This window comes from Arvicanthis niloticus, chromosome Y (genome assembly GCF_011762505.2).
Source record: "Arvicanthis niloticus isolate mArvNil1 chromosome Y, mArvNil1.pat.X, whole genome shotgun sequence".
Taxonomy (NCBI): Eukaryota; Metazoa; Chordata; class Mammalia; order Rodentia; family Muridae; genus Arvicanthis; species Arvicanthis niloticus.
In genome coordinates, this window is record NC_133431.1 from 5,697,757 (window position 1) to 5,720,837 (window position 23,081).

The window sequence follows — 23,081 nt, forward strand, 5'->3', positions numbered from 1 at the left end:
TAGTGCAGCTCCCTATGGGAAAAGCATTCAAACATGAACCTATGGGGACCATTCCTATTCAAACCATCACAGTAGATAAGTCTTCAGACAGGAAGTTCATAGCTAAAACTATATATAAATTAAAATTTCCAGATATCTTCACCAACCCACAAGACCAACTACTCAACCACTGCAGAGATTAGACCCAGGAAGAGTAGACAGAGCTGGTAGAAGAGACAGTAAAAACAAAGGGGTAATTAGGTGATACCCTTTCCAGACTGAGAATATGGCCCTCTCCTGACTTCTTTGGCAAAACCAAATGGTTACTGCTGTGTATGTACCCTTTGTCAATAAAGAAAGAACATCAGATCCTTTCTCAGGGAAATCACAAGCATGCACCACAAAGGACCTCAACCCTAATCCTGAGTCCCTGCATGAAGGTCCTGAGAGATGAAGTGAAGCCTAGGTCGCTCTACAGACTCCAAGGTGTTGGAGGCACCAAAGCTGTGAGACATCTGTCAGGAAAAGTGGCTTACATGGAGTGAAACCAGCCTGTAAGAGACATATTCTGTAGGCAGAAAAGATGGAGGGATGGAGCCATCTAAGCCCTCTGATATTGCATATTAAGCTAGAGAACTGGATTTCAACCTTCCTAATGCTGTATCCCTTTAATACAGTTCCTTGTGGTGGTGACCCTCAACTCTAAGATTATTTTTGTTGCTACTTCATGACTGTAATTTGGCTAATGTCATGAATTGTAATGTAAATATCTGGTTTCAGACTGTCTTAGGCAACCCCCCTGTATATGGGTCAAGGCCCACAGCTGGGAATTGTTGAGCTGGGGATTTGGTGTTTACATTCTGCTTTATCAGTCTTGTTTGGTCCACCATTTTCTGACTATTCCCCCATTCCTCCTTTTAGGAATAGTAATGTATATCTGTGCCATTGTATGCTGAAGTTAATTCACGATTCAAACTCACAGGGTTTTATTGAGACTGTGGAAGACTAAGGGGGCTTCTGAAGTAGGATTCAATACACTTTGCATTACAGCAATGGCCTCTGAGCCTTTGGAGCCCGGGAATAGAATATAGTGGTTTAAATGAGAATGTCTACCATAGGCTCAAATATCAGAACCCTGGTGGTGACTTAACAGGCTACACCTCACTAGGGGCAGGCTCTGAGGATAATATGTAGACTAGCCTCAATTCCAGTTCACTCTCTCTGTTCATGTTTGGGGTTTAACATATGATCTCTCAGCTCCCTGCCATGATGGTCTCATCCTTCTGGAAGCACAAGTCAAAATAATTTCTTCCATAAATTGTCTTGGTAATAGTATGTTTATTTTACAGCAACAGAAATGTAAATAATATAGACTATAAATAATTGAGGATTAAAACAATTTTTTCTTAATCCTAAAATGTTCACAATAAAATTGGGCACCAAAAAAGTAAAATGTACTCAACCTCTGTGTTCCAGACAGTGTCCCATCCTCCTGCATAGCAGAAGTGCTCCTCCATCATCTGGATCTTGGCAGCCATGTTTTACTATATACAGATGATTACTATATACAGATGATTAACTGACAATACTAGGTACTAGATACTTATATATTTTTTGCAATTCTCAGTATTACTAATAATGCTGAGATAAACTAAAATATATTAAATTGTTCTGTGCAAGAATATCTACTTCCTCAGGACAAAATCCTTGACAGTAAAATAAACTTTAAGGGTTAAAGTTTATGAACAGTGAAAATACAGAGTTGGTGTATAAAGTCACATTATACCTGAAGCCATATCATAAAATAAAAATAACAAAAACTATCTAGACATGTATATATCTTTAATCATTAAAACACACCTATTTCCCAGCCATCATTTTCTGCTTGCTTCCTGCAAGACTGCCTCATGGTGGGTGGAACTTCTGTATGGGGAGAAAAAAATAAGTTAATTTTATATCATAATGTACTCTTCATTGATCTTCTATCAAAGGAAATGGGAAATTTGAAAATTTAAATGTCTGATTAACGCAAGACAAAAGATTACTGCCAAGTAAACCTTATCAAAATGAATTATTCTCAGGTTGCTTTATCTGTTCTATCTGTCAAGAGAACATCCTCCCTACAATTTAAGCCTCAAATGTAAACACTTCTCAATTTTTCAACTGGGTCAGAGGGGTCGATGGAGAAAGAATCTATGCCCTCCTGAATAACAACACTTAACATTCACTTTGCATAAAACATCGACAAGTCCAACTAACAGTTACTTACTTTTTACCACCAACTAGTTAAACAATCCACTAAAATATTCCCTTTATCATCTGACCTAAAATGTGCCTTAAACCGTGTCATACTAGCCACTCAAGAAAACACACACAGTATAACACATTTGCTATACAAATGTATTCCCCAAGAAGTTCATTAAAAGAACACATCATATGCCAGGCAGTGGTGGTGCACACCTTTAGTCCCAGCATTTGGAGGCAGAGGCAGGGGGATCACAGTGATGGAATAATGATCAATAATCAATGCTGATCAATAATCAATAAACACTAATCAATAATTATCAATACTAATTGATAACCAATAATGATCAATAATTTTGGCACATGTTTTTAATCTCAGCACTTGGGAGGCAGAGGCAGGCAGATTTCTGAGTTTGAGGCCAGCCTGGTCTACAGTGTGAGTTCCAGGACAGCCAAGGCTACATAGAGAAACGCTGTCTTGAAAAACAAAAAACAAACAAACAAAAAAATACATCCCCCAAGAAGTTCATTAAAAGAATACATCATAAGGGGCTGATTATTGTGATAACAAAGTTAATACATGAGGGTGAAATATAATACAGCAAGGGAGTATTACTGCAGCCCCACGCCAAGATGTGCTCTCGAGAAATTACTACATGCAAGAGGTCAGGTATAAGGAGGTTTATTGGGAGAAGGGAGAGGGGTGAGGCCTGCAGACTGGGTAGAGGCCGACAGACAAGAGCAGAGCCATGAAGGCAGAGAAGGAAAGAGAGGGCAGAGAACAAAAAACACTGGCATACGTAAGGCAACACTTAACTGTACCATAAAATACCAGATTATTAAATGCTGGCATGTTTCAAGCTTCAGGCTTAGAGACTAACTAGTAAGCCAGTTAAGTCACTGTTAGATCCAAAGAGGCACAAAGTCAAATTCTTCTAGCTACAAGTTAGGCTATCACTGCATTATGGTTCATAAATACAATATTCACATAGATTTCTGTAATTATATAAGTATATATCAAAGATTATTATATGAAGCCTTACATACACTATGAAATTCAAATCGGCTTTGGTAAGATTTATGAGAGTCTTTAAAACATATTTTATCAACACACATGACTCTAGTTTTTGAAATCACCTTTGATTTGGTTTCACTTTCTGATATTTGTATTAATGACATATTATATACATGAAAGATGGCTAAAGACACACAGAGGTTGTCAGCTAAGTCACTGGAGTGAGAAAGACAATTTATATGTTTTAGAGGCATATGTAAAAGACCCTGAGAATAAATTACTAATCCTGCGGACAGAAGAGTTTTGCTTTTAAACTTGCTCTAGGCATGACCAAGGGTGTTCAGTAGTGTCCTTGTTATCAAGCCCAGAATTTCCATGCTTCTCTTAAATTCTCCTTACCTAGATTATATATATGCCAGTCCGAAAGACTTCTTCCCTGGCCAGGCGGTGGTGGTGCACACCTTTAATTCCAGCACTTGGGAGGCAGAGGCAGGGGGATGACGGTGATGGAATAAAAAATCAATAATCAATGCAAATCAATAATCAATAAATGATAATCAATAATTATCAATACTAACTGATAATGAATAATGATCAGTAATTGATGGCACATGTTTTTAATGCCAGCACTCGGGAGGCAAAGGCAGGCAGATTTCTGAGTTCGAGGCCAGCCTGCTCTACAGAGTGAGTTCCAGGACAGCCAGGGCTACACAGAGAAACCCTGTCTTGAAAAAACAAAAAACAAAAAAAAACAAAAAAAAATAAAAATAAAAATAAAATAAAAAAATTAAAAAAAATTCATCCCTTAAGAGTCAAAGAGATTCCTATTACAAAATTACTGGTTCAAACTCTGAATCTATATACCTCCTTTTAAAAGCAAATGACTTGAGAATTCTGCTAATGTGTATGTCACAGCCATTAAATATAAATAGTGACTGAGAATGTCCCCCAGACTCAGATATTTGGACACTTGTCAGCTGGTGGTGCTGTTTGGAAGGGATTAACAGGTATGCTCTTGCTGGAGGAAGTAAGTCCCAGGAGGTGAGTTTGAGAGGTTGAAGACTGTTGTCATATCCAGTCTGCTCCCTCTGCTTCCTGCTTTGTGGCTGAAGATGTGAGCTCCCAGCATTCTGCTCCAGCTGCCATGCCTGCTGCTTGCTGCACTGCTTCCCATCATGATGTCTATTATACTGTAAACAAAGTTACTCTCTCATGGGAAAAGGAATGGGAAGGGGTCTTCCTCAGGTTTGCAGCTTACTTGGCAGAACACCAGGATTCTCTGCTTGAGAACATAAGCTTCCTCTGTCTCACTCATCTGAGAATGACAAAGACTCTAGGTTGCCTGGAAGCCAGCAAGCTGGATGCAGTCTCCTCATGTCATTTCTCTACAAATAGTCAAATATATCTTCAGATTTAAAGCCAGGTAGTACACCTATAATTTCAGTGTCTGGGAGGTCGAATGAGAATCAGGAGTTCAGGGAAAGCTCAAGAGCTCAAGACCAGACTACAGGAACACAGTCTCAGTTATGAATAATATATAAATAAGAAATAAAAATATAGTAATTCAGCCGGGCAGGGGTGGTACACACCTTTAATCCCAGCACTCGGGAGGGAAGCAGAGGCCGGGGATCACGGTGATGGAATAACAGTCAACAATCAATGCCAATCAATAATCAATAAATGGTAATCAATAATTATCAATACTAATTGATAACCAATAATGATCAATAATTGATGGCACACACCTTTAATCCCAGCACTAAGGAGGCAGAGGCATGTGGAATTCTGAGTTCGAGGCCAGCCTGGTCTACACAGTGAATTCCAGGACAGCCAGGGCTATACAGAGAAACCCTGTCTCGGAAAAACCAAAATAAGTAAGTAAGTAAATAAATAAATAAATAAATAAAATAGTAATTCATTTGATAACTCATTTAAAATCACCTTATGCTCACCACGGTTTCTGCTGTGAAAAGGCAGTGAGAAAATTCTTACTGATGGTGTAGTGAGGAGGGTAGACAGGGCTGACACTGAGATAGATGCTAAGACTATGGATATGGATCAGGGGTGCAGTACTTGCCTACCATTCAAGAGGCAGTGGCCTTGGTGTCAATACTGAAAAAAAAAAAAAAAAAAAAAAAAAAAAACAACAAGCAAACTCCATAGAAAACTAAAACTGCGTTTTCTATACTAAATAGTCCCAAGGCAAAGACACCTCCCAAGTAGTGGAAATTAGTTAAGAATCAGAGGAGAACAAAATTTACAAAGATCTGCTACTTCTCCCCAAATGGGATTCTTTCCCCTCTGAGAGTAGATAGTCTGTCAACTCCAGAGGAGGGGCTGAGAAGTGGGCCATGTTTTTAAAAAACACCATACTAAATTAATGAGAACTGGAGTCTAACAATCTTCCAAATATACTGATCTCTATATTAGGTTGTTTGTATCTTAGAAATAAGAATAAACTAGAAGTAAACAAATTAAGTTTCCCAGAATCAAATGCCACCTCTGTTAGAAGTCTGCACACAGCTTAGAACACACAACACCAAACCAAACAATTCCAAGGGGGGTTAAGTTATTCAGGGCAAAGATGGTGAGGGGGAGAAGTAGAAGAGGGAAGGAGACAGTGAGATCAGGGGGTTCTGCCTGTTTTATATGGGCAGTGACATAGCCTCTCCCAGGTAAAGGTGAAGTAGCCAGGTGGCTTCTGGGAATGTGTGGCTGTTGCCTTGGCAACACTGTGGGGGTTGCCTAGATGTGATGTCACTGGGTTCAGAGCCTGATACCAACAACCTCACATTAGTTTATCTGTAAAGTGGACTGAAGTAACCCTGGCAAGAAGCAACTGGCTAGAACAACTGTATTCCACTATGACAGCACTTTTGTTCACTCTACAGCTAATTTACAAATAGAACTGTGACACAAAGAAATAAACTATACAAATGAGACCAATCAAAAACAAAATTAGTGGGTAGAGAACTTTAGCCTTTCAATAACCATACTATTTTCAAGGAGATAAAGCAAAGGATAAAAGTTAACTTATAAAAATCTTTAACCTTAAAACAAATTACAAATTTGTTTTAAGTTCATGCCAACAGAGGCTAGCTAGCTATGCAGCCAGAGCCTATCTCAAACACACCAATCACCAAAATAAGTAAGTGCAACTGCCCCCGAGTGATGAGTAATCAATCCAATATCATATCCAGATGTAAAATGCTACCTTACCTTCACTTAGAGTCACAAGAAAAATTTGTTAGCTAAAACAAATATACAATGAGTTAATTGGTGTGCACATTTAGTCATATGACATAACTCATGATGTGACACAAATGCAGAGAAAGCAACCTGTGGCAACTAGAGGATAAGGTGAAATAAGCTTAGTTTGGGCCCACTCCTATCTCTCTTCTCAATACCTTGTCCCTTACCTTAACCATCAGTTTTCTACTTAGTTACAACTGAGGACATTAAGTATAGTGGAATCCAGGGACATCTGTAATCAGTTCAATACCTGGAACCTACACAGAAACCAGACTCCTACCAGATGACCCTGACTTCCACTTGTTGAGGTTTAGTCTGTCACTAGGTATTATAATGCTAACTGCAGGCCCCCAAGGCCTGACTGTCCCAGAGACAAGAGAGTCCACACATAGACCCAAGTGATGCTATTGTGATGTTTCACCCAAATTATTTCCAACTGCTGAATAGAGATGCCAACAGTCAATACCTGATACCTGGACAGAAGAGACAAAAGCAGGTTTTACCATTCCAGAACTTCCCCTGCATCAAAGAAGAACCTGGAGGGGAAAAGAAGATAAAGGGAGGAAGCTGCCATGGGTTAGGTGAGTCATAAAATAATGACCATGTGGGTTGGCTAATTGGAGTTAAAAGCAGCTTAGACAAAACATGGCAAATTATATAGTGGGATTATTGGCTGGGATAGAGACATAACAGCTAGAGGATCAATAGCTGCTCTTGTGCTAATTAAGGCTTATTGTAATATATAAACATTGTGTCTTTTATCTGAGAACTACATGGCCAAAGGCAGGGTAGAACCCTTGAGTTGGGATTAAATAATTTCTACAACATCCACATACACAACTCCTGCACACTCATACACATATAAATAATAAATGTAATTTTTAAGATTTATTTATTATATTTGTATGTGTATACTATAGCTATTTTTAGACCTACCAGAAAAGGACATCAGATTCTATTACAGATAGATGGTTGTGACCCACCATGTGGTTGCTGGGAATTGAACTCAGGACCTCTGGAAGAGTGGTCAGTGCTCTTAAATGCTGAGCCATCTCTCCATTCCAATAAATGTAATTTTTAAAGAGGGTTAAAGCACTTGTCATTAAGCATGAGGACCCAAGTTCTATCACCAGAACCCCTGTGGCCTGACAACCTCCCTACTCATTGTCCTCTGGCCTCCATATATGCACACAAACATATATAGACATACATACACAGAATAAAATAAGGTCATTATAAATTACTTACTTTATGTATTTATTAAAGATTTTTCCCATCATCCCTTCTTGACCCAGACTCTCTTCTGTCTTTGGTTGACATAGCTCATTCCCCACATCTAACTTTCCTTTCCTCAGGCCTATCATGCTCGCGTGTGTTTCTCCTCCCTTAATGTCCACTTTTAAATCTATATTAAATGCTTTATAAAGTACAGTTCTGGGGACTAGACAGATTGGTTCCACATTAAAAAAAAAAAACTTGCTGCTCAAGCAGCCTGGAGTCCAAATCCCAGCATCCTTCAAACACCTGTGACTACAGGTTCCATGAATCAGACAACATCTTCTTAGGCAGAAATAATGAAAAACTGCTTGTAATTTGGAGGAACATACACTTACAAATATATGCAAAACTTTGTCCTTTTAAAATGTAGCTCACAAAAGAGTTAGGATCTGGGTCATGAGTCAAAGAGAAGTAAGTAAATATCCCGGTTCCTTTGTACCATGTGACCCAACCAAGTACTATTATCTCTACAAACCTGTTTCTCACACTCAGCACTTTTTATTTTATTCTAGACAAACAGAGAAACTATTTAGAAAGTCAAATAAACTTTGGTAGGCAACGAACTTTCACTCAAAAACAAGATAAAGAGGAACCCTCACGTCACGGCCACGCCCCATACATAAACCCCACCCACTCAGGAACTGTAAATAGACTGGGAATTACGATGACTCCGCCCCGCCCCGCCCACGTCACTCAGTCGGCCAGGCTACTCGTACACTGAAGTCACAGGACGTTACCTAAGCCCCGCCCACAGGCAGAAGTCCCGCCCACAGAAGAAGTAATGGTAAATACAGACCGGGATTCCCACCGGCCCCACCCCCCGCCTGGCCCCGCCCCGGCCCCAACCCCGCCCTTCCCGCTGGCCCTGCCCACTGTCGCCATAGCACCCGGGGGCGCCACGTTCTCGCCGCGGCCTCGTCCTCTCTCGAAGCCGCGGGAGACCAGAAGCCGGATAGAACCGGATCGGCGCGGCCCCGGGATGGGCGGGGCCTCGGCTCACCGTCGCTAGGCCCCGCCCATCGCCGCCGTCCGCGCCGCAGCAGCCGCGGTCGTCCCGCCGCTGCCCGCCGCGCTGTGTCACCGCCAGCGCCGCCGCCGAGGGCCTCTGGGACGCACTTCCGCTTCCGGGGAGGGCGGCTCCGCACCTCGGGAAGGGCGGTGAGGCGTTTCCGCCAAAAGACGCGGCGCCGCTTTTGGTTCCCGGGCGCTCGCCAGGACACTTCCGGTCGCGCTCACCTCTGACCCTGGGGGGCGGAAGCAGACGCGGTTCCGCCGCAAGCGGCTTCCGGTGACCGGTGGCGTCCGCTAACCGCGGCCGTCACCCCGTGACCCCAACGCTGGCGTGTGATGTCACCGCGCCCGCTTGGCTGCCGAACCGGGATCCCGTCGGCCGCCTCGTCTCCCTCCGACCCCGTCGCGCTCCCCGTGACGTCACAGTGATTCCCCGCGGCGCTCGCCTCTCCGTCGCGGGCTTCCGACGTCACAGGGAGCGCGACTGAGCCCCGCGAACCCGACCGCGTTCCGTCAGCGGCCGCCGCCGACCCCGTCGCGCTCCCCGTGACGTCACAGCCGGCGACGGCCACCCGCGCAAGCGTACAGCGGCTATCCCGGGTTTCCCCGGCGGCGGCGATTGGTCCCGTGATTCCCCGCGGCGGCCCCGACTCCGTCGATACCAATCGATACTAATCAATTATCAATAATCGAGGTAATCAGAATATCGTGGCGCATCCTTTGTTCCCAGCACTCAGCAGGCAGAGGCAGGGGCATGACGGTGATGGGATGCGGATGAAGATCAACGCTCATCATAACCGGTAATCAATGTTAATCAATGACGATGCTGGTCAGAAACTAAAAATGTTCAATGCTGATGGTTATCAACGATCGATAATCAGCAGTTATTGCACATCAGTAATCAATACCGATCAATTGTTGATAATCAATAACCGATAATCAATGCGGATCCATAGTTGATTACAGCAGTCAGTTCAAATCAATAATCATCTTGGGAGGATCCTAATAAATATAAATAAAAATATAAATATGAAATGTGCAATCAAATATGAAAAAATTCTAATGAAGTAAAATACAAAATATAAAACGAATAAAAATTTAAAACAAAATATAAAATATGAAAAAATCTAAGTAAGATAAAAATATAAAATATAATAAAATATAGTAAAGTAAATAAAAAATAGGTTAAAATAAGGCACATATATAAAATTAAGTAAATAAAAATAGAAAATAAGATATAAATGTAACATAAAATGAATAAAATAAAATATAAAAAGGAAATATAAAATATGAAAATATGAAACATGCTATAGACAAATCATTATTATTATAATATAAAATTAAGTAAATAAAAATATAAAAAATATAAAATAAAAATATAAAATAATATAAAATAAAATATAAATGTAACATAAAATGAATAAAATAAAATATAAAATATGAAACATGCTATAGACAAATCATTATTATTACTATTTTCCATATTCCGCCGTATGTTGAAGCACAATTGGTCAAACAGTGTCCGAGAGGAAGTGACACGTGCAGTGTGATATTTAACAATTTTATTTCTCTCACACAGCCAGGTGTAGAATTGAAAGTCCAAGCAGATTTTTATTTTAAAATCTTTAAAATTCATTTCTTTTTTTTTCTTTTTTTTTTATTAGATATTTTATTTACACTTCAGATGCCATCCCTTTTCCCCATTCCCCCCCACCCCCCTTAGGAAACCCCTATCCCATGCCCCCTTTTCCTTTTTGCATTTATACATTTTTTAAAAATAATGTTAATCATAGGCTTTATAAGTTTGGAATTGTTCAATCAGAGGTGTAACCCACTGACCAACCTAGATATAACAACTATCTTTGACTGGTGGAGATACTTGAACCTCTGCCTCCCTGTCTCCCCCCCTCTTTCTCTCTTTCTTCACCTAGCTTCTCCTCTCTTTCTTCTTCTCCTCTTCTTACTCCTTTTCTTCCTCTCAGTACTCCTCCTACCTTAGCTCCTCCTGCACATCACCCTTCCTGTTAAAATGAAACTTTTCTCTCAAAATACAATTAGAACATAATTATGCCAATTTGTACCAGTGAGGTACAGGATAGTCCTAATACCCAGTCCATCCTTTTGTTGACTAACCAGCTCCTCTGTCATCTATTCTAACTAAAACATTTAGTTCTGAACCTGGCTTTAGGATGAATGTCAGCTGACGACCATCCACTCAAGTCTTTTCTCTTAAGGTCAATAGCTATATGTTTTCAACCCCATCAGAAATCCAGAATGACTGAGTTAACTATAATTGTGGGAAGAACAAATCATAGTTTCTAAAACTTAGCCAATTTATAGAGACCTCTGAACACCTGGACACTCGCTCTACTTCAAAACGTTGGAGCATCTGTTCTTCTGCCTTCTGGCCCAGGATCATCTGACAGACGTTAGTGCTGCAGAATTATTAAGGGCTGATTACTCTGTCTAGGCAGATATAATCAGTCGACTATTCTGCAAGTGTGTCCTTTTCTGGACAGTAATTTGTCTGTAGATGGGAAGAGGCAATTCTTGCCTAGTGGCTGTCTCACCACAACTGGAGTAACTCCAAGGATGCTCAATTTCTTCTTAGAATTCAATATAGGAAGCTGTCCGGAGCAGACAGGTCTCTAATGAAAATGAACATTAATACTGAAATGTTTGTCATGTCAATTCTAAGGATTTCTGATGTTTTGAAAACCAGCTATCCATGTAAGGTAATCTGGACTGTTGCCTGTTAACTCCACTCAGCTATTTCTAAATAAAACATAGAGAACACCCTTATAATAAACTCCAAGCCATGAATTTGCTATAGTCCCTTAACTCACAGGCTGACCATCTCAAATCAGTTAAAAAAGTTAAAGAAGGACTGGGTCTAAGCTTTGTATTCCTAAATGTGTTATACTGGTACAATGCCTATGGGAGTAATAATATTCATCTCACTCTTATATCACTAAGAAGGTCATGCCAATGAAAATCTTAAAATTTGTAAACAAAGTAAATTGGTGCCATTTAAGAATTTATATCTTCATCTTGATATTAATTATACAGATTTCTACTAATAGGTTATGGCTATGCAATAAACCCTAGTTAATCCTCTCTATTCCGACAAAACCACTACTTTTCCCTAGAGAGACAGCCCAACATTTACCACCTCAGTCCCCAAGCCCAGGGAATAGGGGCGCTGACTCTTCATTAGCTTCTTCAAGCTGATTATGGGTGTTGAGATATTAGAAGAGGAGTGGGGTTGGGGGGAGAGCAAGTTGACAATCCTCTGATGCTGTGTCTTCGCTGCCTCCAGATGGAATTCCCGGACCTCAGAGGTTTGAGCAGGTCTGCCCAGCTTGCTTCTTGAGTAGATACACCAAGGCTGATCATTCTGCAATATACAATTCTCAAAACAACTTTAGTATCAAGATAGTTTTTTTTTTAAGAGGGCTGACATTTTATTAAGGATGTTGGTTCTAACCGCTTTTCTATTTTTTTCCCCTCTTTTATTGGATATAATATTTACATTTCAAATTTTATCCCCTTACCATATTTCCCCCACCACCCAGGAACCCCTTATCCCATCCCCCCTCCTCCTGCCTCTATGAAGGTGTTTATCCACCTACTCCCAGCCCCCCTCCCCACCCTCAGATCCCCCCCCCCCCCGTGCTCAGCCTTCAGGGTACCAATGATCTTGTCTCCCACCTATGCCCAACAAGGCCATCCTCCCCTACATATACAGCTGGAGTCATGTGTCTCTCCATATGGGTTCCTAGGCTGGTGGTTTAGACCCTGGGGAGCTCTGGCTGGTTGCTATTGTTGCTCTCCTCACGGGGCCACCAGCCCTTAAGGTTCCTTCTATTTACTCTCTAACTCCTCCATTGGGAACCTTTGATCAGATTAATGGATAGCTGTGGGTATCTGTCTCTGGGTATGTCCGACTCTGGGGGACCTCTAAGGAGATAGCCTTATCTGGCTGCTGTCAGCTTTCCCATCCTGACATCCCTATCAGCGTCTATTTTTGGTGACTGCCCATGGAATGAATACCCAGATGGAATGGTCTCCCTACAACCCCCCCTTCAGATTCTGTCCCAAACTTTGTCTCCATATTTGCTCCCTTGGGTATTTAGTTACTCCTTCTAAGAAAGACCTAGGCATCCTTACTTGTTCTTTCTTCTTCATGAGCTTCATGTCGTCTGGTAGTTGAATCTTTGTTGTTTCAGATTTTTGGGCTAATCTCCGCTTATCAGTGAGTAAATACTATGTGTGTTCTTTTGTGATTGGGTTACCTCACTCAGGATGATATTTTCTAGTTCCATCCATTTACCTAAGAATTTCCCAAATTCATTATTTTTAATGGCTGAGTAATATTCCATTGTGTAAATGTACCACATTTTCTGTATCCATTCCTCTGTTGAAGGGCATCTGGGTTCCTTCCAGCTTCTGGCTATTATAAATAAGGCTGCTATGAACATAGTGGAGCATATGTCTTTGTTATTTGTTGGGGCATTTTCTGGGTATATGCCCAGGAGTGGTATAGATGGGTCCTCAGGTAGTGCTATATCCAATTTTCTGAGGAACCGCCAGACTGACTTCCAAAGTGGTTGTACCAGCTTGCAACCCCACCAACAATGCAGGAGTGTTCCTCTTTCTTCACATCCTCGCCAGCATCTACTATCACCTGAGTTTTTGATCTTAGCCATTCTGACTGGTATGAGGTGGTATCTCAGTGTTGTTTTGATTTGCATTTCCCTGATGACTAAGGATGTTGAGCATTTCTTAAGGTGCTTCTCGGCCATTCGAGTTTCCTCAGTTGAGAATTCTTTGTTTAGCTCTGTACCCCATTTTTAATGGGGTTATTTTGTTGTCTGGTGTCTAATTTCTTGAGTTCTTTGTAAATATTCGATATTAGCCCCCTATCGGATGTAAGATTGGTAATGATCTTTTCCCAATCTGTTGGTTGCCGTTTTGTCATGTTGACAGTGTCCTTTGCCTTACAGAAGCTTTGCAATTTGATGAGGTCCCATTTGTCGATTCTTGATCTTAGAGCATAAGCCATTGGTGTTCTGTTCAGGAACTTTTCCCCTGTGCCTCGGTATTCGAGGGTCTTCCCCAACTTCTCTTCTAATAGTTTCAGTGTATCTGGCTTTATGTGAAGGTCCTTTATCCACTTGGAGTTGAGCTTTGTGCAGGAGCATAAGAATGGATTAATTTGCATTCTTCTACATGTTGACCTCCAGTTGAGCCAGCACCACTTGTTGAAAATGCTGTCCCTTTTCCACTGGATGGATTTAGCTCCCTTGTCAAAGATCAAGTGACCATAGGTGTGCGGGTTCATTTCTGGGTCTTCAATTCTATTCCATTGATCATCCTATCTGTCTGTACCAATACCATGCAGTTTTTATCACTACTGCTCTGTAGTACAGTTTGAGGTCCGGAATAGTGATTCCCCCAGAGGTTCTTTTATTGTTGAGAATAGTTCTTGCTATCCTAGGTTTTTTGTTATTCCAAATGAATTTGTAGATTGCTCTTTCTATCTCTATGAAGAATTGATTTGGAATTTTGATGGGTATTGCATTGAATCTGTAGATTGCTTTTGGCAGGATAGCCATTTTTACTAAGTTAATCCTGCCAATCCAGGAGCATGGGAGATCTTTCCATCTTCTGAGATCTTCTTCAATTTCTTTCTTCAGAGACTTGAAGTTCTTGTCATACAGATCTGTCACTTGCTTTGTTAGATTCACTCCAAGATAATTTATTTTATTTGTGGCTATTATGAAGGGTGTCATTTCCCTAATTTCTTTCTCTGCCTGTTTATCCTTTGAATAGAGGAAGGCTACTGATTTGTTTGAGTTGATTTTATATCCAGCCACATTGCTAAAGTTGTTTATCAGGTTTAGGAGTTCTCTGGTGGAAGTTTTAGGTTCACTTAAGTATACTATCATATCATCTGCAAATAGTGAAATTTTGACTTCTTCCTTTTCTATCTGTATCCCTTTGACTTCCTTTTTTTGTCTAATTGCTCTGGCTAAGACTTCCAGTACTATATTGAATAGGTAAGGTGAGAGTGGGCAGCCTTGCCTAGTCCCTGATCTTAGTGGGATTGCTTCAAGTTTCTCTCCATTTAGTTTGATGTTGGCTACTGGCTTGCTGTATATTGCTTTTACTATGTTTAGATATGGGCCTTGAATTCCTGATCTTTCCAAGACTTTTAACATGAAGGGATGTTGAATTTTGTCAAATGCTTTCTCATCGTCTAGTGAGATGACCATGTGGTTTTTCTTTTTGAGTTTATTTATGTAGTGGATTACACTGATGGATTTCCGAATATTGAACCATCCCTGCATTCCTGGGATAAAGCCTACTTGATCTTGATGGATAATTGTTTTGATGTGTTGTTGGATTCGGTTTGCGAGAATTTTATTGAGTATTTTTGCATCAATATTCATAAGAGAGATTGGTCTGTAGTTCTCTTTCTTTGTTGGGTCTTTCTGTGGTTTAGGTATGAGTGTAATGGTAGCTTCATAGAATGAATTGGGTAGTGTTCCTTCTGTTTCTATTCGATGGAATAACTTGAAGAGGATTGGTATTAGGTCTTCCTTGAAGGTCTGAAAGAATTCTGCACTGAACCCATCTGGCCCCGGACATTTTTTGGTGGGAAGATTTTTAATGACTGTGTCTATTTCTTTAGGTGTTATGGGACTGTTTAGGTGGTTTATCTGCTCCTCGTTTAACTTTGGTACCTGGTATCTATCTAGAAAATTGTCCATTTCCTCCAGATTTTCCAATTTTGTTGAGTATAGGTCTTTGTAGTAGGATCTGATAATTTTTTTAATTTCCTCTGTTTCTGTTGTTATGTCTCCCTTTTCAGTTCTGATTTTATTAATTTGAATGCTGTCTCTGCACCCTTTGGTTAGTCTGGCTAAGGGTTTGTCTATCTTGTTGATTTTCTCAAAGAACCAGCTCCTGGTTTTGTTGATATTTTGTATAGTTCTTTTTGTTTCGACTTGGTTGATTTCAGCCCTGAGTTTGATTATTTCCTGCCGTCTACTCCTCTTGGGTATACTAGCTTCTTTTTGTTCTAATGCTTTCAGGTTTGCTGTCAAGTTGTTAATGTATGCTCTTTCCACTTTCTTTTTGTGAGCACTTAGAGCTATGATTTTTCCTCTTAGTACTGCTTTCAATGAGTCCCACATGTTTTGATATGATGTGTCCTCATTTTCATTTAAATCTAAAAAGTCTTTAATTTCTTTCTTAATTTCTTCCTTGACCAAGTCATCATTGAGTAGAGCATTGTTCAGTTGCCAAGTGTATGTGGGCTTTCTGTTGTTTTTGTCTATGTCAAAGACAAGTCTTAACCCATGGTGGTCTGATAAGGTACTAGGGATTATTTCAATCTTTTTGTACCTGTTGAGGCCTGTTTTGTGACCACTTATATGGTCTATTTTGGAGAAGGTACCATGAGGTGCTGAGAAGAAGGTATATTCTTTTTTTTTAGGATGAAATGTTCTATAGATGTCAGTTAGGTCCAGTTGGTTCATAACTTCTGTTAGTTTCATTGTGTCTAGATTTAGTTTCGTTTCCATGATCTGTCCATAGCTGAAAGTGGGGTGTTGAAATCTCCCACTATTATTGTGTAGGGTGCAATGTATGCTTTAAGCTTTAGTAAAGTGTCTTTTATATATGTGGGTGCCCTTACATTTGTGGCATAGATGTTGAGAATTGTGAGTTCCTCTTGGTACATTTTTCCTTTGATGAATATGAAGTGTCCTCCTTTATCTTTTTTGATTACTTCTGGTTGAAAACTGATTTTATTTGATATTAGAATCGCTACTCCAGCTTGTTTCTTGGGACCATTTGCTTGGAAGATTGTTTTCCAACCTTTTACTCTGAGATAGTGTCTGTCCTTTCCACAGAGGTGCGTTTCCTGAATGCAGCAAAATGTTGGGTCCTGTTTACGTATCCAGTCTGATAGTCTGTGTCTTTTTACTGGAGAATTGAGTCCATTGATATTAAGGAAAAATGAGTGTTGTTTCCTGTTATTTTTGATATTGGCAGTGGAAATATGTTTGTGTAGCTATCTTCTTTTACGGTTTTTAGAAGATTACTTTCCTGTTTTTTCTAGGTTGTAGTTTTCCTCCTTGTGTTGGAGTTTTCCACCAGTTATCCTTTGAAGTGCTGGGTTTGTGTTGAGATACTGTGTAAATTTGGATTTGTCATGGAATATTTTGGTTTCTCCATCAATAATGATTGACAGTTTTGCTGGGTATAGTAGTCTGGGCTGACATTTATGTTCTTTTAGGGTCTGTATGATATCAGTCCAGGATCTTCTGGCTTTTATGGTCTCTGGTGAGAAGTCTGGTGTAATTCTTATAGGTCTGCCTTTATATGTTACTTTGCCTTTTTCCCTTACTGCTTTTAGTATTTTTTCTTTGTTTTGTACATTTGATGTTTTGACTATTATGTGGCAGGAAGTATTTCTTTTCTGGTCTAAACTATTTGGAGTTCTGTAGGCTTCTTGTATATTTATGGACAGCTCTTTCTTTAGGTTAGGGAAGTTTTCCTCTATAATTTTGTTGAGGATATTTACTGGTCCTTTAAGTTGGGAGTCTTCCCCCTCATCTATTCCTATTATCCTTAGGTTTGGCCTTCTCATTGTGTCTTGGATTTCTTGTATATTTTGGGTTAGTAGCTTTTTGTATTTTGCATTTTCTTTGACAGTTGTGTCAATGTTTCCCATGGTATCTTCTGCACATGAGATTCTCTCTTCCATCTCCTGTATTCTGTTGGTAATACTTGTGTCTATGACTCCTGATCGTTTTTTTAAGTTTTCTATCTCCAGGGTATTCTCCCTTTGTGATTTCTTTATTGTTTCTACTTCCATTTTTAGATCCTGCATGATTTTGTTTAATTCCTTCTCCCGTTTGGTTGCATTTTCTTGCAATTCCTTAAGGGATTTTTGTGTTTCCTCTTTAAGGGTTTCTATCTGTTCTTTGAGAGTGTTATTTATGTCTTTCTTAAAGTCTTCTATCATCATCATGAGAAGTGATTTTAATTCTGAATCCTGCTTTTCGGATGTGATCGGGTGTTCAGGGCTTGCTATGATGGGGGAACTGGGTTCTGATGATGCCATGTAACTTTGGTTTCTGTTGCTTACGTTCTTGCGCCTGCCTTTTGCCATCTGGTTAAATCTAGTGCTACCTGCACTTCTGTCTCTGATTGTAGCCTGCCTTTCCAGTTGTCTCGCTTGTGTTTGGTCTTCTAGGGGTCCAGATGTCTCTATGATTTTTTTCCAGCTGCACTGATTATGGTGGTATCTCTAGGATGCCTCAGGGTATGGTGCCTCCAAGGTAGCAGTCCAGCTATTTGTCTGCTGTTCTGGGTGCAGTGTCTCCTCTTGGATATCTCAGGATATGTTGTTTGACACTCTGAGTTCGGTTGTTCCTCTGTGGTTCTGGGTTGAGTGGACCTTCCAGTATGTATCAGGCAGAATCCAGGTCCACACAACTGCAGACCTGGCAGAGGTCTGGTCTAGTCCTCAGACCCGAGAGATGGGCAGAAGGGGGGTGCTAGCTGGCAGGGGCGGGGGGGGGTGTTATCTGCTGGATTCTGAGCACTCAGGGCACCCAGCTATGAGTTCAGGGTAGTATGTGGGTTTTCCTACCTAAAGCTGGTTGTGGGATCTGTGGAGCACCCAGAATGTGTCTGGCAGCAGTAATGGGGTGCACTCACCAACAGGCCTCAGACCGGAAGGGGGGCGCGCGGCGGCAGGGGAGTGCTAGCGCTGGCTATGGGTTCTATGAATCCCCCAGAATGTGTCTGGCGGAATCCAGGGTACCCCACAAGCTGGCCTGGCAGAGGTCCGGCCCAGGCCTCAGACAGGAACTAAAATTCATTTCTTAAACTATTTTTAAAAATTTTACGTATTTTTACTGATATTTACATCATGCTTTATATTTATAATTTATTTCAGTTTTTATTTCGTATTTGATTTCATATTTTACGTTATTTTACAATTTGATTTACTCTTATTTTTCTGTTTTATAATTTATATTTAATGTGTGTTTTATTTTAATTTTATAATTCATATTCACAGTATGCTTTATACTTATGTTTTATAGTTTACATTTGTATATTTTGAAGTTTAAATTTATTTCATTTTATTTTATATTTTATATTTTATTTATATTGATTTTTATTTTATGTTTTATGTTTTCATTATATTTTATGTATACAATATTTAATTCTATATTTTGCTTTACTTTTATTTTTTTAATTTTATAATTTATATTTTATATTTGATGTATATTATTTTAGTTTTATTTTGTTTTATGTATGTTTTATATTTTACATTTTATAGTTTATTGTATATTTTAAATTTTAGTATATTTTATGTTTTATTTAATTTTATTATTTATTTTGTACTTATATTCATGTTATATCATATATATTGTATATTGTTTTTAATATTTAATGTTATATTTTATATTATTTTATATTTTACTTTACTGTTAGTTTTTTATTTTCTATTTTCTATCCTTTATGTTTTATATTTTATTTTTTATTTACATTTACATATTTATATTTTATATTTTACATTTTGTTATACATTTAAATTTTAATATTTTATATATTGTGTTTTATATTTTATTTTTATGTTATATTTCATATTTTGTATTATTTTCTATTTTATTTTACTTTCACTTTTTAATTTCATATTTTATATTTGATGTATTTTATATTTTATTTACTTTTTAATTTATTTTATTATATTTATATTATATTTTATATTTATGTTTTGTACATTACATTTTGTATTTATTACATATTTTAATTTTAAATTTTATGTTTTATATTCTTTATTTCATAGTAAATATTTATATCATATTGTATGTTTTATTTTATATTTTATATTATTTTCCATTTTAATTTTTTAAAATTTTATATTATATTTAATGTGTCATTTTGTTTTATTTTATATTTTATATTTACATTTATCTTATAATTTATATTGATGTTTTATATTTAATGTTTTTTCCATTCTATTTTAACTTAATTTTTAATTTTATATTTTAGAAGTTATATCCAATGTATTTTATATGTAATTTTTATATTTCATATTTTATTTTTTTTAGTTGATGCATCCGATTGATGAATTAGAAGACGCAGCTTTATCATCTCTATCGATTTTCCGATGATTTATTTCCCAGCCGACACAACGAGGAGACAAATCCACAAGGAACGAGGGTGAGGCCCTGAGGCCCCGGCGGTCGCTGCCATCCGAGGCCATGTTAGTCCTTATTACAGAATCAAGTACCAACATCGTGGAATGGAATGTGGCTATAACTTCTGGAAGTAAAAAGGTCTATTTTATGTCAATGTACTTGATATACTATAATTTGTGTCCACATAATAATGAAATTTATGGTGGGATCGACCATAGACTCCATGATAGATTCAGCTTAAAAAATTATTACCCTGTCACCATCAGGTCACGGTCTTTTTTTGTAATGGTGACTCCAGGGTTAGTGATTGGAAGCGATGTTATTAGAAGGGGCCGTGTTCCAGCCCCAGCAAGCAGAGGAACTCAGCAGCTTTGTCCATGTGGCTCTGGGAGGAAAGAATAGAAGGGACGACTGAGACAATTGATGCTGGTTGGCTGTAGTTAAAAAATTAGTGGGGATGAAGTAGAAACCAGCACCACTGAGGTGACATATTCTCTTAAGTGTTGTTACATCGTCCATATGCTGGGTTCTTCCCCTGCGACTAGGATTAACTGCGTTTCTGTCATGCATTCCCTTCACCAGGCCATGCCTTAGCTGCTCTGCATGACAGTTCATTTATGCCTTTGAAACCAATAACACCTGGGTGATTCTCACACATGATTGACTCCAGGTGCATAACAAGGAACAACCTTGGCAACTTCTGGAATACAACTTTGTGTATTTGCATTGCAGTAGGTTCTTAGTGGTCTCTGGGGTCCCAGTGACTTGGGCACAACATCTTGATGCATGGACTGGAACCCCAAAACACTCAAAAATACCAGCTGAAGGATTGAAAGGCTGCCTGTTAAGATGTGTCATTGTTGGGCTGGAGAGATGGCTCAATGGTTAAGAGCACCGACTGTTCTTCCACAGGTCCTGAGTTCAATTCCCAGCAACCACATGATGGCTCACAACCATCTGTGATGGGATCCAATGCCCTCTTCTGGTGTGTCTGAAGACAGCTATAGTGTAGTGTACTCAAATAGAGAAAATAAATAAATAATTAAAAATATTAAAAAAAAAAAATGCTAAAAAAAAAAAAAGATGTGTCATTGTTGCCAGGTGGTGGTGGCGCACACCTTTAATCCCAGCACTTGGGAGGCAGAGGCAGGTGCATTTCTGAGTTTGACACCAGCCTGGTCTACAGAGTGAGTTTTGGGATAGCCAGGGCTACAAAGAGAAACCCGGTCTCAAAAAGAAAAAAAACAAACAAAAACAAAATATGTAACAGATGTATTATTGTTGTTCTTTGTGTCAGTTCCTTGTCTGTCAGATTTGTGTCTTTGTGCTTTGGTTTTTGGATTTTTTTGAGTATTTGCAGAGGGAGATGACTAAAGTGAATGTGGAAGCACATTATAGTGGATGCACTGGAGAGTTGAAGCCACAAAGAGCTTGGAACATGTTTCAGAGCCTGGTGTAGGGGATGTTGTGTGTGCATGGTCTTAATTTCTGGGGATGTAAGAATCTTGCTACATGGCTGACAGCTCCCTTCCTATCTTTATTTTCTCCTCTGTACAAGGGTTGGCATATGCTGGGTACCCTTTACTGCCCCCTTGAGGCTATCCATTTTGTGTGTTGCAATTTGTTATTCTCTGAGGAAATGAGACAGATTTCATCCTAATCGATTTAGTTACTAGCCCCACACCTTCGGTTAAATCCTTCTAGACAGATTGACTAGTCAATGACAGAGAGCTCTTTGAGACAGCATCCAGGGCAAAATCAGGCTCTGCCTAACTTATTTTACAGGGTGGAAAGACAAAGACCTCATTTCCCACCTCCTGAACTACCATCTGTCCAGTTCATATGTGACTCTAGTTTTGAACTTGGAGCTGTCATAAGATGGAAAGTCGTTCTTCATCGATTCTAAAAAATTTAGCATATCTTCCTTGAACCATATGTCTTGTCCTTTGTTAGTGGTCATTTCCGGTTGTGTGGTATAATCTGCTTCTCTATCCATCTTCCAGCTGTTTTAGCCTCCTCTTTGGTAGCACTGGCTTGAGAACCCAGGGTTAAAGAAACTCACCCCAGGTCAGCATAGTCTCTGAGCTCCCCATTCCAGTGTATCCTTCCTTGCTCTGAGCCAGGTGACATCCCTATTTTGTCCTTGCTCAACCACAACTCCAACTCCCTCATGGGGTAGCATGGCCTCTTGTATTGATATGGTTAGCCCATTGGTTTTGGGATGTTACAACTTTCTTATTTATTATTGTGTCTGTGTCATAGTTCTGAACCTGGATTTTTCCTTGGCTTCAGAATGAGTGTCAGCTGAAAACCATCCACTCAAAAATTTTCTCTCAAGGTAAATAGCCAGGATTGGCTATGAGACCATAGGTCTTCAACCCTGTCAGAAATCCAGAATGGCTGAGTTAATTGTCCATGCTTTTTCCTTTCAGTTTCTAATCTAAGTTCCCAAAATGATGGACCCTGATCTGACAGAACCATGTACAACAGACATTTATTACCTGAGATGCTTTTGTTTAGAGGATTCAATCACAGCAGCAGAGTAGCAAGTTAGAACAACAACAACGTTATTTTGCTGCTGTACAGAATCTATGTTGTAGATTGTATTCTGATGGACAGGACAAATTTTGGGTAGAAAGATTTTTGGACTGGATGGGGTCTTTAACTCTCCATTAAGGGTCCTGCCTGATGCAGGATGTAGCCTCCTCAGCATCCATATCTAACTGCTATACATCTCAGCTAAGATCAACCTTAGACTCCTTGGTACTTATTTATAGTCTCTGACACATCCTAAATGTACCCCCTCACCCACAGCCAGCTGCAGATTTTGATTCATTTCCCCCTCTGGCCCTCTCTTGTCTCTCATCACACCTGTTGCTGGTTCTCCCCGATTTCCCCTTTCTTATCTGCTCTCCCATGCAGTTCTCTCTCTTCCATCTGCCTCCTATGATAGCTTTACTCCCCCTTCTGAGTGAGATTAAACTGTACTCATTTTGGCCTTCCTTGTTGTTTAGTTTCTTTGTGTCTATGAAATGTAGTGTGGGTTTCCTGTATCTTATGATTATTATTCA

At 39.4% G+C, this 23,081-nt stretch overlaps 1 protein-coding gene and 1 long non-coding RNA gene across 10 annotated transcripts in view; one reads left to right on the forward strand and one right to left on the reverse strand.

The window, feature by feature from the left end:
- The window catches only part of LOC143437376 (uncharacterized), a 24,653-nt gene extending 15,771 nt beyond the window's left edge, over nt 1-8,882 (reverse strand). For 3 of the 5 annotated variants that reach the window (XR_013106868.1, XR_013106869.1, XR_013106865.1), the window contains exon 1: nt 1,840-8,567. This is a non-coding gene — a long non-coding RNA (uncharacterized LOC143437376). Of the gene's footprint in view, nt 1-1,839; nt 8,568-8,768 lie in introns of those variants that run through there. The other 2 variants (XR_013106866.1, XR_013106867.1) reach the window with 2 other exon arrangements.
- Nucleotides 8,633-23,081, forward strand: part of LOC143437374 (uncharacterized) — a 23,453-nt gene continuing 9,004 nt past the window's right edge. The window contains exons 1-2 of one of the 5 annotated variants that reach the window (XM_076922192.1): nt 8,633-9,473; nt 19,921-20,148. In XM_076922192.1, the coding sequence (XP_076778307.1) occupies nt 20,074-20,148 (75 nt within the window). In that variant the 5' untranslated portion in view covers nt 8,633-9,473; nt 19,921-20,073. Of the gene's footprint in view, nt 9,580-19,920; nt 20,149-23,081 lie in introns of all 5 variants that reach the window. The other 4 variants (XM_076922195.1, XM_076922191.1, XM_076922194.1 and 1 more) reach the window with 4 other exon arrangements.